The 15,653-nt window shown below is 32.2% G+C and overlaps 1 protein-coding gene across 3 annotated transcripts in view; it reads left to right on the top strand.

Annotated features, from left to right (window-relative positions):
- The window catches only part of LOC148620230 (cadherin-23-like), a 69,834-nt gene that overhangs the window by 50,375 nt on the left and 3,806 nt on the right, over window positions 1-15,653 (top strand). For 2 of the 3 annotated variants that reach the window (XM_088580932.1, XM_088580933.1), the window contains exons 17-34: window positions 48-300; window positions 1,226-1,468; window positions 2,029-2,101; window positions 2,601-3,037; window positions 3,476-3,605; window positions 4,358-4,564; window positions 5,024-5,355; window positions 5,562-6,056; window positions 6,489-6,680; window positions 6,914-7,136; window positions 7,757-8,067; window positions 8,441-8,719; window positions 9,085-9,173; window positions 10,070-10,153; window positions 10,695-10,757; window positions 13,679-13,745; window positions 14,571-14,701; window positions 15,524-15,567. In XM_088580932.1, the coding sequence (XP_088437058.1) occupies window positions 48-300; window positions 1,226-1,468; window positions 2,029-2,101; window positions 2,601-3,037; window positions 3,476-3,605; window positions 4,358-4,564; window positions 5,024-5,355; window positions 5,562-6,056; window positions 6,489-6,680; window positions 6,914-7,136; window positions 7,757-8,067; window positions 8,441-8,719; window positions 9,085-9,173; window positions 10,070-10,153; window positions 10,695-10,757; window positions 13,679-13,745; window positions 14,571-14,701; window positions 15,524-15,567 (3,653 nt within the window). Of the gene's footprint in view, window positions 1-47; window positions 301-1,225; window positions 1,469-2,028; window positions 2,102-2,600; window positions 3,038-3,475; window positions 3,606-4,357; window positions 4,565-5,023; window positions 5,356-5,561; window positions 6,057-6,488; window positions 6,681-6,913; window positions 7,137-7,756; window positions 8,068-8,440; window positions 8,720-9,084; window positions 9,174-10,069; window positions 10,154-10,694; window positions 10,758-13,678; window positions 13,746-14,570; window positions 14,702-15,523; window positions 15,568-15,653 lie in introns of those variants that run through there. The other variant, XM_088580934.1, reaches the window with a different exon arrangement.

Raw genomic sequence — 15,653 nt, 5'->3', positions numbered from 1 at the left:
TTCAATCATTTATATCTAAGCAAATTTATGGCATAATTTGTTTTCAGTTTCATGATCAACAAAACCACTGGGGAACTGAGAACTGTTGTTGACCCAAATAAATTATTAGACAGAGAGAATAGGGACAACTACATTCTGATTGTTGAAGCTGTTGATGGAGGCAAACTAAGAAACACTACTACAATTTATATTAATATAACAGACATTAATGACAATCGACCACAGTTCATAACCAGATATACAAGGTTTACAGTCAATGAAAACGAAAGAATTTTTGATCCAGAAGATACTGTTATAAACGTACGTATGGCCACTAAATAAATGACTAGAATATAATTATCTAAAGATACAGTTAAAATTTATGTTTCGTATTTATATTACGATCTTAATATGTGTTATTCTGTGATTCACAATCATAGGATACGTTATTAAGAAGTACACTGATAAATGCATATGATTTTCACTTATCATTTAGTGCAGCAATGGAAATAAACATACTTTACTTAGAATTTACAATTAAAACCACTCTAAAATCAGCGGATTGAGATACAAATGTAGTCAAATATTTAACAAAACGCGTAAATTTGACAGGTTCTGTTGCAAGAACAGATAACTCGTTTTCACTATAGATCAGGAATCGATGCTTATAATTCTAAACATTTGACATCATTTGAACACGTTTATCTATAGAAAGAGTAATCAAGGGAACCAATGTTGTAGGGAAATCAAAAGAATGTAATCCAGGGACAAAGACCAGACATGGAAAACAGACATTCACAACAAAGAACATAAAGAAATTAAATCATACATACAAAGAACAAAAGTAAATGAGCAACTCGGACTCCACTAAAAACTGGGAGCATGGACCAGGTGCACTGGTAGGGTAAGCGTCCTCTGCTTTTCTAGAAACACCCGCCGAGTTGCTCATAAAAAGTCAAGTCCCGGGTAGACAAACGAGGAAAGGAAAACTATGACCCGTTGAAATTACGATTTCATAATCTTTTTTAAACCTGTAGATACCCCCCACAAAAAAAAACAAAACAAAAAAAAAAAAAAAAAAAAAAAAAAACCAAGCAAACAAACAAACAAACAAAGATAAACATTAAGATGCGACATACGTATTTGTGCTATAATAGCCACACAACTTTTCAGTAAAACAGGCGAAGTAAACAGAGAAAAAAATTAAAGCAGAAATGTTTATTACATAAATAATAGATTATTTCAGGCGACCGACAGAGACCAAGGCGGTACAAACAATTCTGCTGTTTTGTATTACTACAGCATAGAACCTGATTACCTGAAAAGTAGTTTTGGTATAAACAACAACACAGGAAACATATCACTAGTATATGGTATCGATTATGAGAATCTAACAAAAGAAAAGGGATGGCTAACATTAACAGTGCATGCATATGATCTAGGTGAACCAAGGCTGACATCGACTAAAAACATTACTATTCATGTACAGGTAGGTATATCTGTAAACAATGTCCCTTTCTTAAGATCATGATAATTCTAAATCAGGTCCACTGTATTCTTAACGTACTGGCTTACATTTCAAAAGAAACAATATTTTAACAACAATGTTTACGGATGTAATACGAGACCTGGCTCAAGACCTCAAAGTGCCAATAAAATCTTAATGATAATCTAGAACATAACTTTGTTTACGTAGTTTTGATGAAACAAACCTGGTCAAAGTGTCCTTTGACAGTTTGAAGTCCCAAAATACATTACCATACCAATGTACATAATACAAGTATCTCACATAGTACTACAGATGGAGATCTTTTGAATATTCTTTAAGGAGAGGCAATCCATCTGCTAATGTTTTAGCAAATCCAATGATATTTCATTGATTTAGAAACTACACAAGTTTGATTTAAAAGTCATTAGCTTTGACTATGATTCAAATTCGAATATAATAAAAAATATGAATTACAAAAATATCATTTACACTTGTAAGTTAATAAAACAACATGATTTTTGAATAAGTAATTTATATTTAAACGTTTTTCGTGCTTTAAGGATATAAATGATAACGCACCTACGTTTAACCAGACATCTTATACTTTTGAAGTTAAAGAAGGCGCAGAACATAGTAAGTGCAAGTTAAACAAAAACAAAAAAAAACATGCACATAATGTATTGACGATGTAGCTAATGTATCATTACTATACACCGAGTATGCAAATAGTGTAAATTACGTACTTGAATAATATGTTGCTCTCCGAAACACAAGTACGTTGCATGGAGTGAACCTTTAATTTCAGGTTGCCGGGAACATTGTGACCATATCTATTTAAGAAATCAACCACTATTAACTTAGATCATAACATATTACCATAACACTGATATAAGTGAGACAAGCGTATGCACAAGTTAAGATATATGTAGCATTAGGAAAATATGTAGAATTTTATGAATTACGAACCAGTTTTGTGTGAACATTCTTTAAAGTATAATAAATGAGGCTCGATGTATATAACACAAAGCATAGCTTACTCTATATCGTTTGTGATGTTGAAAAATTGTTTTATTTAATCGAGTTGTTTTAAACGACAAAGTAAAATATAATGTTTTTGCGCTACTGTTTCCAGAAACCTCAATCGGTTTTGTTTATGCAACCGATGCTGATGGAACGGAAGCGAATAGAAAAATATCATATTACATCGAAACGGGTGGCATGGACAATTTTCGAATGAACGGCGACACAGGGGAAATAACTGTAGACTTAAATCCTAGAATTGATCGTGAGACAGTTCCATCGTACAATCTAACAGTTCTAGCAATCGACAGAGGTACGCCGCCAATGAATGGAACAGCTTCTGTTGTTATTAATGTAAATGACAAAAACGACGAAAATCCAAAATTTCACGAAAGTCCCTTCACTGCATCTGTAAACGAAACGGCATCCAACATCAATTTCACCACATGTGCAGCATATGACGACGATTTAAACTCGAATTTAAGTTATTCGATAAATATAACTGAAATAAAATATTCGATTTGGGCAAATAAGAATGAATTAGCTACAGTAAGTACCTCTGAGAGTAAAAGTACAAAAAAATTGGAGAGAATTAGATTGATGTTGTTTTTTTTTATTATCAGTGCAAAACCGAGTTTGAACAAAATGAAAGAAAGAAAAGACATATCAAGGATGCATGTATAGTTTTTCAATAGGCCAACAATTAATATCTTTCCCGATTTAAAGTGTAACATGTATTTCAAATAACTGTAATGAAAACAAAAAGGTAAATAAAATTATATTCGTTCGAAATGCACAAAATACAAGTTACATCAAAAGTGTTGATTATGATATTTAAGTTGAAAAGGGACATAATAATTCAAAAATTTTAATCTTTCTATGTGATTTGATTGATTGATTAATTGAATATAGGTTTACAACGTATGGAATATATATCATCAGTAAAATACGCGAATTAGCCATTTTAATTCTTAAATTGTATTCTAGGGAATCCACATTTATAATGATGGTGTTGTATATTTGGAGTCAGCGTTAGATCGGGAAATTTTTTCTGAACTAACATTGAAACTTGAGGTAAAGGACCTTAATAGTGAAACAGGAGATCAAACAGCAACAGGTTTGTTCATTTTTTTTCTTGCTCAAAACAATTTGTAAAATATGCTATTTATTTTCTTGTCTTTCATCCATCTGCCAGGTAGTAGTATTGCTATAAAAAACTTGATCTTCACTTTCTTAAGAGTAATAAAGGAGACCAACGTTATAGCAGTATCAAAAGAATGTGATCTAGGGACAAAGACCAGACATGGGAAACAGACATACACAACAAAGAACACAAGGTAACTAAAATCATACATATAAAGTAACGAAAGCAAATAAACATCTCCACTAAAAATTGGAAGCATTGACCAGGTGCACCGGTAGAGTAAGCGTCCTCTGCTTTTCTAGGAACACCCACCGAGTTGGTCATAAAAAAGTCAAGTCCATGATACAGGAAAGAGGAAAGGAAAACTATGACACATTGAACAAATCAGTTTTCACGGCGCAGATGGATACACCGTAACGATCCACGAGTTCATGATGACGACCATAAAACTTCTGTTGTGATGACTTTAATCTTGTAGCAACCTAACCCTGTTCCAGAAACCTATTTGTTGGAATTTTAGCGATACAAAAACTAAAAAAGAACATAGCCTTATACAAAATATTTTCTAACTCATACCCTTTAATGGGTTAAAGTCTTAACTTTTTTAATTGTTTTGAAAAAGGATAACTAAGGTAGGAAATTCAGCATTGATGCATCTATGTGTTGTGAATTATAAAAAGGGAAGTTAAAATCATGATGTTAATGTTTTTTTTCTCCATTTGTAGCAACCTTACATCTTTCAATCGACGACGTGAATGACAATGCACCGTTCTTTAATTCATCGACTAATATAAGCTTAATAGAAGGAGCACTATCTGGGACTGTAGCGACACTGACAGCAGTCGACCGTGATTCAAAAACAGATTTTAATTTTTCATTACAGAAAAACCCTCTAGATGCATTTAAACTCGTTGCATCTAAGTCGCACATTGGTAAGTAAAGTGATGTATACCCACAGTCGTATAAAAAGCGATTTGTTCTTCTTCATTGAAAAACAATTAATAATTAATGCATACATGGTACAAAACAAAAAATACAATATGCATTTTAATTGGAACAAAAAAGAACTATTACAGAATAGAAAAGTGGAAGAATGTTTGCATCAGAAAGACATGGTATCCGCAAAATATATGACAAACTGAAATAAGAAATCTCCGAAACAATCAAGTAAGAGTGCTAACTGTTGATATTGTGTTTTCTTTAAATCAACTTAATGTGTATCTCAATGAAGCTCATTTTTACATGTAATTTCATTGTTAGGTTAAATAAAAACATTGACTCGATTTTTCACTCATTTGTCTTGTTCATTTTTAGAACAAAATACTTGGTAGGTCTTCATTTTTTAAGTTAAAGTTAGCTCCTTTACCAAAATTCTAATTGAATACTTTTAGGTTCGGTACAGCTTGCAAGACTAGACAAACCTATCGACAGAGAAACAAATGAAACACTTGAAATGATATTATGTGTTGGAGACGGTTCTCATACAAATTGCACATTATTCAACATTTCCGTAGATGATTTCAATGACAATCCACCTAAGTTTAACCAAGCTTCAATACATGTAAATTTGACGGAAACTTCAGGTAACGCGACCTATAAGGACTTTTCCCTTCTCAACATGTCGGCGACTGATGCTGATATTGGACCAAATGCAGACTTATCGTATAAGTTGGAGTCAGTTAAACCGGACAAATATCGTGAAATTGTAAACCTAAAAGATGGGGTGGGTAATAAATAAGTTTTATTTTACAATTATTATTCCTATCATCATATGAAAATTGCAGAAGGTAAACTGAATATTTTTCCTAACCCGTTTTGCGATGTGATATTTTCTAAGTAAAACATTATATTAATGATGTTTAATATAATCTACATTTTATGCATAAGAGGTGAACCAATATTTGAATAATTTTGATGCTGTCTTTTTAGTGTAATATTTACATCAGTGGTTCCATAGACAGAGAGACTGTAACAGTTTTGAACCTATTGATTGAAGCTACAGACAATCCAAAAGACTCAACGCTACAAAGAACAGGCTCGACGACAGTTGTTATTGATGTTGTAGACTTAAACGATAATGCTCCTGAATTCAAGGGCCGATTAAATGCATCAGTTATTGAAAACGCCGAGGTTGGCTATACTGTGTTGCAATTAACAGCACTTGACACTGATGGAGATGATTACAACAAACATTTTTTCAATTTTACGAATGAAGAGATATTATTCACACTTGAGCCAAAAGGAAAAATATTGGTAAAATCAGATTTAAGAGGTCACTATGGTACACACGTTCTCCCAGTTGAAGTTATTGATCAGGAAAACACCATGTTAAGGAATTTAGCGAATATCAGCATATTTGTAGCAGACACTAATGATAATAAACCTATATTCTATGTTCCGGACACAAAATTCAAAGTATACGAGGTGAGCGAGGTCACTACCCAAGTTGAAAGTAGCACATTATCTTTAAATGTGAAACACTATTTCAAACAGGTCATATTTACTTGAACTAGATATAATATATGTTGTTAATTGGCACAGTTATACGTTTAAAAGGAATAATGAATAAGTTAACAATGACCACATTTAAAATAAACGAAGTATATACAAAGAAAATATAAATAAAACGTAGAAATAAAAAGCAAATGAAGCAAAAATTTTCTACCTTACGGCATTTCTCAGGGGTAAAATGTGTCAAAAGAAACTATAGACATATTTTATATATTAATTGAAACATTTACTTTTTTATATAAAAATGCATCATTCAGTACATGTTCCTTACGAAAAATATAAAAGAATTTCAAAAATATGTCGAAAGTATTTTTAAACTATAGTCAAATTGTATCATTTTCACAGTGCGCACGTATCAAGACACATATTACAAAATTATTTGCTAACGACAGTGATGCTCCTGGACCGAACAGTAGATTGAACTTCTCTTTTATTGAAACAACCTCAGATGATATCAAAGCAATTTTTTTCGTGAATGCAAGTGGTGACATTTACACCAAAACGAAACTAAATGCTGCGAATAACAGTGAATATCAGGTAAATATCATGTTAAATTGTATTTAAAAAAAACTAACGGCACATATTCATATCTTTTCCACCATATGGTTAAGCTCTTTCATTCGTTATTTATCTATTTATAGTTGCATTTTGATTTTGAAACATTAATAAACTACTTAAAATGTCATGATACAGTATAAGGCAGATAATTCGTTACAAATTTGACGTTGAAGCTTTAAATTCAATGACAACAATTATTGCTCTAAACTCAGTTCACAGTTCTAGCTACGGATAATGGAAGTCCGCAACTGACATCTGATCCCCTACCGATCAACATATTTGTTGTTGATGTGAACGATAATCCACCGAAATTCGTAAATGATAAAATATATGCAAGCGTTCCAGAAAATGTAACGAATGAACTGGTCGTTACGGTGCATGCAGAAGACGATGACCTAATTTCAGACATACGTTATAGCATTGAAAAGGTTGATCGTAAGTACATATAGTTTTAATACAATTGTTTTCAAAAATCAGTTTTTTTAAATCAATAAGTAAGAAAAAAATGCACAAATGGTGAAATCATATCACACCAAACAAAAATAAAAACGAAATAAATATATATTTACAATAGTAAGGTAAATATCATATGTTATCTGCCATAAGATTGCAAATGTCGATATGCTGTACGCGTGTTTCAATCCATCACCCATGATTTGAAAATTGAAAACCTATATTGTTTTGTAATTATATGTTTTTTCCGTCAATATTAAGTGGTTAATTTGTTTGATCTCAGATGAATATGCTTGCCTTATCCAAGTAATATAGTTACAATGTATCTGTCTGGTTAAAAACAGCATGTCTATAACATTTAATTTTTTTTCTATAAGGACATACCCACAGATGTGAATTTCATGTATCCCTTTATTTTTTTATTTACGCAACATTTCATTTTTGTTTTACTTGTATTTTATGCACAATGCATCCACGTTAATCAACCAAATTGTCTTTTCAAGAATAACTGGTTGTAGTTGATTTTCTGTTTAAGTTTTGGATACTTTCTTTTCTATAATTGATTGAGTAAACATAGTTCTCAAGGATTTTGTTTATTTTAGGGGAGGACTTGCGTGAATATTTTAGAATAAATAAAACGACTGGTGCTATTTGGATAGTGAAAGAGTTAGACAGAGAAAACGGAAATCAAACTGGAGTAACTTTAACTGTCTTGGCAACTGACATCACAGCAAGCAATATTACTGAAGATTGTGAAGGGTTCAATAAACCAGTTGTCAATATGACTACGAGCGCAAATGTCATCGTTGTAGTGTTGGATGTAAATGATAATCCGCCGACATTTACTAGGAAGCAATTTAGTAAAGGCATCCGGAGAAACAGCAAATTGGAAACATTGATTGAAGATCTTAAGGTTTGAATTGAGTACATGTTTTCATTGCAATTGTTTGACAAATCAAGTATTCTTGTACGTAAAATCTGCATTTGTCAGAAGTATGAAATGGTACAGCATGGAAAAAAACATTAAGAAATTATGAGTCATTAACTATATTAAATTGCTACTAAAAAGAAATCAATTCATCTTAGCATATTAAAGTTACATGTATCGTTTAGTTTATTAGAAGTACTATGTGCTAAGTCAGCAAGAATTATACTCATAAACTGCATAGACAATAAAAAAAGTGCCACTATATTTAGATAAGTATTATTTTATAGAAATTTTGAAGTATTTAGATAAGTTTTTTTATAGACATTTTGAAGTACGTACAAAATTCATATATTTACAGAATTGTACAACAGATCTTGATATAGGAGAAAACAAAATCCACTCGTTTTCAATTTATGACAAAATAACATACTCTAGTGTGGATTTAAAGATGAAGATTCAAAGCACTAGTTCAGGAAACATTCTCATCTGTCCCAAAGACCAAAAGAATTTGCCAGTGTGCCTAACTCCTAATGGCACATTACTGACAAATATGTTGTTTGAAGAAAATATGAAGGGGTATATTTCAATTCCTGTAATGGCAGCAGATATCGCTGGAAATTCAACAGCTGTGCTGAAGGTATACCACCAACAATGTTTGATTCGAAAGGCAATTTTTAGTCGTTTCCTCTGCGGTAATCGAACTTGTACCGCTGTGACATATATATTAAAATCAGCGCCCTAGACCACTCAGCAAGCTAGGCTATATATATCTTTTGCTAGGGGAAAAGTCGGTAAACTGATTATATGAGTTTATGAATAGTTTTGGCATTAAAGTATTCGATATTCCCTTTTAGTAGTTTTCTAAACAAAATTGCAATTAACTTAATGGCCGCCAAGAGATACCCAGAACTTCAGTTTTAAAGGTAATTACTTACGACTGTTACACAGTACCCACCTTCTTTTTCATCTACTCATACACTATTTGCCGTGTTTTTATTTTAGATGTACATTATATCAGATGATCAAACTGCTGCAATGCTTATTTATGACGGCAAGGCATATGTCAAACAACATCAAGGTCATATACTTGGGTAACGTATATATTTCTTGAAGTAAATAATGAAACATTGTTATTTTTACAATTTACTTAATCAGACATGTATCTAGGGTATTTGATTTTATACATCTCATAACAAAACCTTTTTTTCCTCAAGAAAAAATACCTATTACAAGATCTTTATATTTTGTTTCAATTGTATATTTATAATGTTAACATTATATGACCTGTAGAGAAAAACAATGATAACAAAATAAATATATTTAAAAAACAAATAAAAAAAAAAAAAAAAAAATCAAATGCACAAATATAATTCAGATGATCTCAATAGATACAACTCATTTTATGTTGGTTTTTAGCAAATGTATACTGTGTTCTCTCAGACCTATTGGCATTACGTGGCATCGGTGGACCCCTGCCCAATTTAATTCTAAATATAAAATTTGGCTGTAAAAACGGAACATAAAATGAAGTTTAATTATGGCTATACAACATTTTTATTATCACCATTTATCTCAGGGAACCGTGTTTACTATTTTAATATGTATTCTTAAACACTTTGAAGGCATTTCCAACATTTTAAAGTGCCTTGGGTATTGTGTTGAACTTACGGCATTCATCGATATATGCTCTTGTGCAACATTGTTTTGGTCAAATATGGTAACAAAGCATGATATCTTTATTTATTAGAGGCGGTGAATACATTTCTGCAAGGTTTCCCTCTATTTTACGATTTAATATTTTGAGGACACTAGAGTGCAGCATATTCATCTGAGATCAAACAAATTAACCACTTAATATTGACGGAAAAACATATAATTACAAAACAATATAGGTTTTCAATTTTCAAATCATGGGTGATGGATTGAAACACGCGTACAGCATATCGACATTTACAATATATAAAACTGGTATTTTGTTGTATTTCAGAAACCTTTCCAAACTTCTCGGAAAAGAGTTCGTTCCAAATGGCATCGAATCATTCGTTCAAGATGGCATGACTGATAATTTAAGGTAAAACATCATAATTGAAAATAATTATGTATGTGGAAGAGAAAAGAAAACATCAAATCAAACCGGGGTTAAATTGGAGACAAAACCTGTTTAGTTTTAACTGACAAAATTGAATTCGTAGGAACGCAAACCCCGCATAAGATAACGAAACTAAATTGCGCGAAAATCCGCCATCGAATAAAACACGATGTTATCAACTGTGAAGAGGAGCAAATCCGTTTTTGTTAAACCAACTTCACATCCCTTGTTAAGTGAATAATATGTTTCAGAAACTGAAATTTGTCGGTAACAGCAATCAACTAGAGAGCTATCAAATTATCAAATGTACATATTTCTTTAGCATAACCGATTGAATATTACTGTTAAAGACCTTAAAACTTTAATCATTGAGTCTTTTCGAAGCTAATATCTTGTCTACCCTTATAAAAATCTGTTGAAAAATATGTTTCGTATATCACAGAAGTATAGTATTTAAGAATCGATAATCTTTGAAAAAGATGACGGAAAGTCCCTTTTGTGTTGATTTATCACTACATTTCAGGACATATCTTTATTTTCATGTCGTTGATAATGGAAAGGTTCTGCAGGCTGTGGAAGCAAAGAAGTAAGTTAACTTGTTTTGTTAATTCCTTTATCTTTATCTGCAAAATGTACCACCAAACCTCTTTTAAATCTTTTAACTTCTATAATCATAGCTACCAAAGAGAAATTGCTATCCTACCACAACACTTGTTACTCCCGTAGTGGTATTACATGTAATTCAATGTGGATCCAGAGAAATTCGAAAGATCTTTTGAAAACAACCAGTTCAAGGCTATTATCAGAATGTAATAGCATTAAAATCTATAATTTTTCAACACTGTATACTTCTGTTTCCCATATTCAGTAAATATTTCCAAAACAAGATGGTACACCTAGATACAAATAAACGTTCTTGCTCGAGATTCCTCATACTTTGTAAGAAATACTTCCAAATCATCTTCCGAATATACAGGACTACGCAAGAAAATGGATAAAACGAGAACAAGAAGACATTGATTCTCAGTCGGAGTGGTTAAAGACAGTGAGATCCTTAATTTTGAAATGAATGAAAGTTTTAAGTAGGTCAATGAGTGCCAATGCTGCATCAGTTTTCAAGGATCCTGATGTAGCAAACACATTGTCTACTATACATGACAAATATGTTGTCGTACCAGCAGACAAAGCCCAAAACAACATTGTTTTTGTTTACAAATCGTTTTACATCCAATGTTTACTATCAGAGGTAAACGTAGAAAATAATAGCAGTGATAAGACCTATACTGCTACCACACTCTCCGAAGAAGAAATTGTGGAAAACCATAAATATGTGCTATCCTCTTTTGGTCTCTCTACAAAGAACGATGACTGTGATTTACCGTCTATGTACTGGATTCCTAAACTCCACAATAATTCATACAAACAACTTTACATACCTGGATCTGCAAAGTGTACCACCAAACCTCTTTCAAAACTTTTGACTTCTTTATTCTCAACTGTCAGAGAGGGTTTGCAGTCCTACCAAAACACTTGGTACTCCCGTAGTATTTATTAAATGTGGATCCTGAAAAATTCGAAAGATCTTTTGGAGACAAACAGTTCAAGACTATTATCAGAATATAATAGCATTAAAACCTATGATTTTTCAACACTGTATACTACTATTTATCCGGTGTGGTGGAGGCGTTTTTCAACAAAAGGTCGGCATTTCAATTGGAAACAAATTTGCTCCTCTACTTGCTGAAATATTCCTTCACTATTATGAGGCTGATTTTATAGCTGATCTAATCCGAAGGAAAGAATATTGTTTAGCTAGATCCTCTAAACTCAGTTTCCGCTAAATAGATGACGTATTCTTTTCAAACAATCCTAATTTTGGAGATTTGCTTCATAGCATCTACCCCAAAGAACTTGAGATAAAGGATACTACAGACACTGTGAAGTCAGCCTCATATCTTGACCTAAACTTAGAAATCAACGGTAAAGGAAAACTATTGACCAAACTTTACGACAAACGTGATGACTTTTCATTCAGAGTGGTCAACTTTCCTTTCATCTGTGGTAACATCTCTTCAGCAGTGTTCATATCACAACTCATACTTATGCCAGAGCTTGCCGAAGCTACGCAGACTTTTTGTATCGCGCTAGATTTTCTAACAAATAGACTTCTGCAGCAGGGTTATGTTGCTACAAGATTAAAGTCATCACTACAAAAGTTTTGTGCTGTCATTATGTCGTGAATCGTTACAGTGTATCCATTTGCACCATGAAAAGTGATTTGTTCAATGTTTCGTAGTTTTAGTTTCCTCTTTCGTCTACCCCTGACTTGACTTTTTATGAGCAACTCGGTGGGTGTTTCTAGAAAAGCAGAGGACGCTTATCCTATCGGTGCAACTGGTCCATGCTCCCAGTTTGTATTGGAGTCAGAGTTGCTTATTTGCTTTTGTTACTTTGTATGTATGATTATAGTTATATTCTTTGTTGTGTATGTCTGTTTTCCACGTCTGGTCTTTGTCCCTGGATTACATTCTTTTGATTACTGCTTTAACCTTGGTTTTCTTGATTACTTTTTCATGGTTGTCGTGCTGGAGTTTAATGATAATTCATGATCCGAGAGTTAATTTAATTTTTTACAATTTTACAAAAATTCTCCTCTGCCGATATATTATTATATTCGTGCTAATTTTTATTGATTATTTCAAACGACTATATCATTTAACACATGTTTAGTGTAATGCAGTCTTTTCAATTTTCATGCGTATACAAAACCCAAATATTTATACCCCAGAAAACAGAGTTTCGGGGCTATATAGGAATCAACCTGTCTGTCCGTCCTTCGTTTATTCGTCTCTGTTTGCTCCTTAATTTGTCCACATGTCTTGCAAATGCGACTCCTCTTTCATCGCTCAAGGGATTTTGATGGAATTATACGGGAAGGTTAGGTATCATATGTAGATTTGCATAAAGAAATATAATCTTTGTCGTAGGAAGTCAAAGGGAGATAATCAAAATCAAAGGATGGGCATCTCGTAAGCAATTACAATTGCAACTACTCCTATTAGCAATAACGTTATACGATATTATAAGTTCATGTTTAGACGAGAAAAAAAAATATATGGCCTTTCCTTTTGTTTGTGAATCCTTTGATTACTTTGATTTGAGACATTTTCCTTGTTGGTGTATCTAGTCAGTACTTTTCATTTCTAACAAAATTAGTAAAACAAGAATGATATATATATTTCAATTATCAATTTTCTGGTGAATTATGAATATGAATATCGTTAGAAATTGTATTCTTAAATATCCTTGTCATGTAATCAAGTTATTGACTATAACGAGTTTGAACTGGCATTTGCTTACTATGCGCCTGTAATGTCCGATCACGGATGATGCGTTTTACATTTTGTATTATACTCATTTTTTATCTTACTGTTTTTGTTACTCATGCTATTACTGATTTGTTATATGTTTGACCGTATACTTATATGTCTGTTTCATTTGTTCTAGACTCATTGACGACAATGCACAGCATTTGAGTGCTCTTGCATCGAAGTATAAAATAAGTGTTGTGAAAGTGAGTTTTATTTTAAAATGATGATATCAGAAATTCAAACACATGTCTAAAGCAACTTATAATGACGCGACTAAACTCATATAATTAGTTGAAATTACTGAAAGTGCGCTCAATAGTTTATACAATTTCTGCATCATTATTTCATGACAAACAGTTACAAACTGCGTTATATTCTAGCATACGAAGAGTCACAAATTGTCAACCAACCTTTAATCTGTCGCTACATCCCTTCAGCACCCGCGTATGAAGTCTTCAACTAACACGTTATACCAGAGCTTTCCAAAACTATGCAGACTATCTGCATGGCGCTAGAATTCTAACAAATAGGCTTCTGGAATAGGGTTATGTTGCTACAAGGTTTAGGTCATCACTACTGAATATTTATTGTCGTTATCATGGGCTCATGGATCGTAACTATGTATCCATATATGCATCTGTGCCATGATTTGTTTCAACGTGTCATAGTTTCCCTTTCTTCTTTAGTCTACCCCGGACTTCACTTGAACAACTCGGCGGGTGTTTCTTGATTAGCTGAGAACACTTTCCCTATAGATGCACTCGGTCCATGCTCTAAGTTCTTAGTGAAATCCGAGTTGCCTATTTGCTTTTACTACTTTGTATGCATTATTTTAGTAACTTTATGTTTTGTTGTGTATATCTGTTTTCCATAGCTGGTCTTTGTCCCTAGATTACAGACTTTTGATTATAGCTATGACTTTGGTGTCCTTGATTACTCCTTATTAGTTTTACTTTGTCTTATATAAATATTAAATTAATACTGTAAAAAAAGTATTATGTAAGGCACACATTTGTTTTTAATTTTAGGAATATAAAGACACGTTACCTCATGATGAAGACGAGGGAATTAAAACATTATATATAATGGTGGGAATAATTGTTATACTTGGAATTACAGTGTTTACCGTTGGGTTCTGTTACTGCCATAGCATTACCAGGTAATTAAACGTATTATATTTTGAAATAAATGGGTCCTCCCCATTGCTTGAAATGAAAGTTTTATTTTGAAAAGGCTTATATTTTATATGTAAAAACAACTGTCCATAACTGAAAACTAATGGGAGACTAATGCTTAATTAATTGTTTTAAAATTATATTCAAGATCGGGCTATTTTCATGTTGACTATCATACATGAGTTGGTGTTTTTTGTTTTGTTTTGTTTTTTTTAATTGATATGTGAATATATCTTTATAAGGTTAACGATTTGTATATCACAATGGTTGCATGTAATCGTTTACCTTATAGTATGTTGATTATCATACTTAGGTGTTATTGATCACTGGATTCCTATTGACTCAAGTAGCTAGTAATGAACAAAAAGGAAGTTAAAAAATGACTTATTTTCGTTTTAGTTTTAGTTTTTGTTTGTTTTTGTTTTTATTTGTTTACAGAGGGTCGTTTTGCCTCAATAACGTTAGCCTTCGAGTGATCTTGGTTTCATTACTTGTATGTCAATAAAATATTTAGTCCAGGTTGAAAAAAAAAAGATCACTCACAATCGTAGAGCTTTTAAATTGATTTTACAAGGAAGATTAAAATAGACACTTTATTTTGTTTACTTTTTGCAATGTTCTTTTTTATTGCTTCTTTGATTTTATTTACAACCATCTCATTAATGGACACAAGTGAAAAGAGCGAATTATTTATATAAAGGTTTGGCACATATCTAACCATTTCTAATCATTGCAAGTCGAAATATGTGATAAGTAATTTATGTGAACTCCGTTTTAAAGGTTTAATATTTTTCTGTTCAAATTAGGTACCAAAGGAAGCTTAAAGCTGCTACCACCAAAACCATAGTTGGTAAGTATTTATCAGTTAAAAGAAGAAAGTACGGAATATATGATTTGCACTTCACATATTTTATTGACTTGAAAGCATTAGTTTTA

This window comes from Perna viridis, chromosome 4 (assembly GCF_037379345.1).
Source record: "Perna viridis isolate PV_CMFRI_1.1 ecotype Kerala chromosome 4, ASM3737934v1, whole genome shotgun sequence".
Lineage (NCBI taxonomy): Eukaryota > Metazoa > Mollusca > Bivalvia > Mytilida > Mytilidae > Perna > Perna viridis.
This window is presented reverse-complemented; position numbering and strand designations above follow the sequence as displayed.